The 1,963-nt window shown below is 40.5% G+C and overlaps 1 gene segment (V, D, J or C); it reads left to right on the top strand.

The window, feature by feature from the left end:
* The first annotated feature begins 389 nt into the window (after positions 1-389).
* On the top strand, positions 390-895 carry LOC126495619 (Ig heavy chain V region 3-6-like). The segment is given in 2 exon segments: positions 390-476; positions 558-895. Coding segments are annotated over 2 exon segments (381 nt in total).
* The last annotated feature ends 1,068 nt before the right edge of the window (positions 896-1,963 follow it).

Genomic DNA, 1,963 nt, shown 5'->3' with positions numbered 1-1,963 from the left:
CCCATCTCATGGGTGAGAAAAGGGAATGACATTAGTAGCAGTGTGGGCATACTAATCAAAAATCAAGAACTCAGGAAATGTAGTGTGAACAGAAGGTTGGAACTGAGTTGTGACCTAAAAATACAGAAACAGAAGAATTTGATGGGGAGGTTGGGCTAGGAAATGGATGCGGGTTCATGCGAAGATGTGTGTGTATGAGTGTAGTAGCCATGCTCTCTTATTCCAGACTCTCTGTAGGAAGTCAGAGGCACTGCTGTCCATATTGTAATAACCAAGTAGGGTTGTTTCCACTTCCAATTTATAAAGTCTAGCCTGACTTCCCTCATGCAAATGTATCTTCTAGCTCTGTGTTAAATCCCCTCCTGTACTGTGGGAGCTCACATCTCTCTCACAGGAGGCCGACCTCTGAAGAAAAGGAGGTGTATCCTAGAAGATGAAACTGTTTGATCTTCTTTACCTGGTGACAGCCCTTCCTGGTGAGTGGTCCCATTTCATACATGTGTCCATATGGGGTTCTGACAACATGTGATTGACAGCATTGACTTTTTTCTCTGAAGGAATTCTGTCCCAGATTCAGCTTCAGGAGTCAGGACCTGGCCTGGTGAAGCCATCACAATCACTGTCCCTCACCTGCTCTGTCACCGGTTATTCCATTACCACTGGTTACTACGACTGGAGCTGGATCAGGCAGTCCCCAGAGAAGAAGTTGGAGTATATTGGGCACATATATAGTAATGGTGGTAGTACTAATTACAACCCGTCGTTTAAGAGCCGCACCACCATCACAAGAGACACATCCAAGAACCAGTTCTTCTTGCAGCTGAACTCTCTGACCACTGAGGACACAGCCACCTATTACTGTGCAAGAAGCACAGTGAGGGAACTTCAGCATTAGCCCAGACACAAACCTCCCTGTAGAGGACCTCTGTCCCAGCAGGGGGAGCTCAGCCCTAACTGATCTCAGGAACTTTAAACTTCAGGCAGAGAAAGAAAAACACTTGTTTTTTTTTTTTCTCTGACTTTTTTTCTGACTGCCTAAGAACCGAGAAGATAGAGGTTCATTCCTCTCTCTGATCATGAAATATTTTCTTTTTGTGAAGCCACATTTATTTGTTTCTAACTATGCCACTTAAGACAGAGTATGAGGCAGTATTTCATGTCATTTTGAATGTGGATGAAGCCTTTACCAACTGAGCCTTCTCTCTGGTTGTAGAAATATGTTTTAATGACAGTAGCTTTTTGGAATGCAGCAGATTTCACATGTCAGTAATTTTCCTGTAACAGTTGTGATTCCACTTTTGATTATTTACAAAATCCTCTCTGTATGCTGCAGGACATCCTAGTCTGTTTACACAAATTTTAAATCAAATTAAAAAAAAACTCATTGATAATATCTGTCACCATCAAGGAAAAACATAGCCTAAAGATCATTCAGAAAGAATTAATGACTCAAATATAATATTTCTAGGAATGAAGAACTGAATGGACATCCAGCCAAGCCAACCAAAACCTACAGACTATCCTCACTTTTAAGGATGGAATTGTTAAAAAAAAAAAAAAGTAGTGTGATTCCAAGCTGAGATTGAATGTGAGACCAGGGATTCTGTCCTCAGCAGCCCTGGGTTGTGCTCATTACAGACAATTCTGAAGCTGGATTGGGTTTCTCACCAGTTTCAGACGGACATCAACAAGAACAGTGAAAGTGAGTTTATATTTTGGAGGTTTTTGAGAGGGAGTTTTATTTTTTTACTTTGATTGTAAATAGTAAATTTTGCTTGCAAAGACTGTACAAATGGACATTTTCATCCAATACAAACACAGGCTTTTGAAATACATAAGGAAATACAAGGATACTGACATAATCTGAGTCTTCTGCTCCTCTGTGCCAATATTTTGCCATGGTTTTATCAAATCAGTAATAGTATGAGAAGTGTTAGAACCTACAGTATGGAGATTCTTATAA

The sequence above is a fragment of the Alexandromys fortis genome, unplaced genomic scaffold (assembly GCF_014885135.2).
Source record: "Alexandromys fortis isolate MF-2015 unplaced genomic scaffold, M_Fortis_MF-2015_v1.1 scaffold_485, whole genome shotgun sequence".
NCBI lineage: Eukaryota > Metazoa > Chordata > Mammalia > Rodentia > Cricetidae > Alexandromys > Alexandromys fortis.
This window is presented reverse-complemented; position numbering and strand designations above follow the sequence as displayed.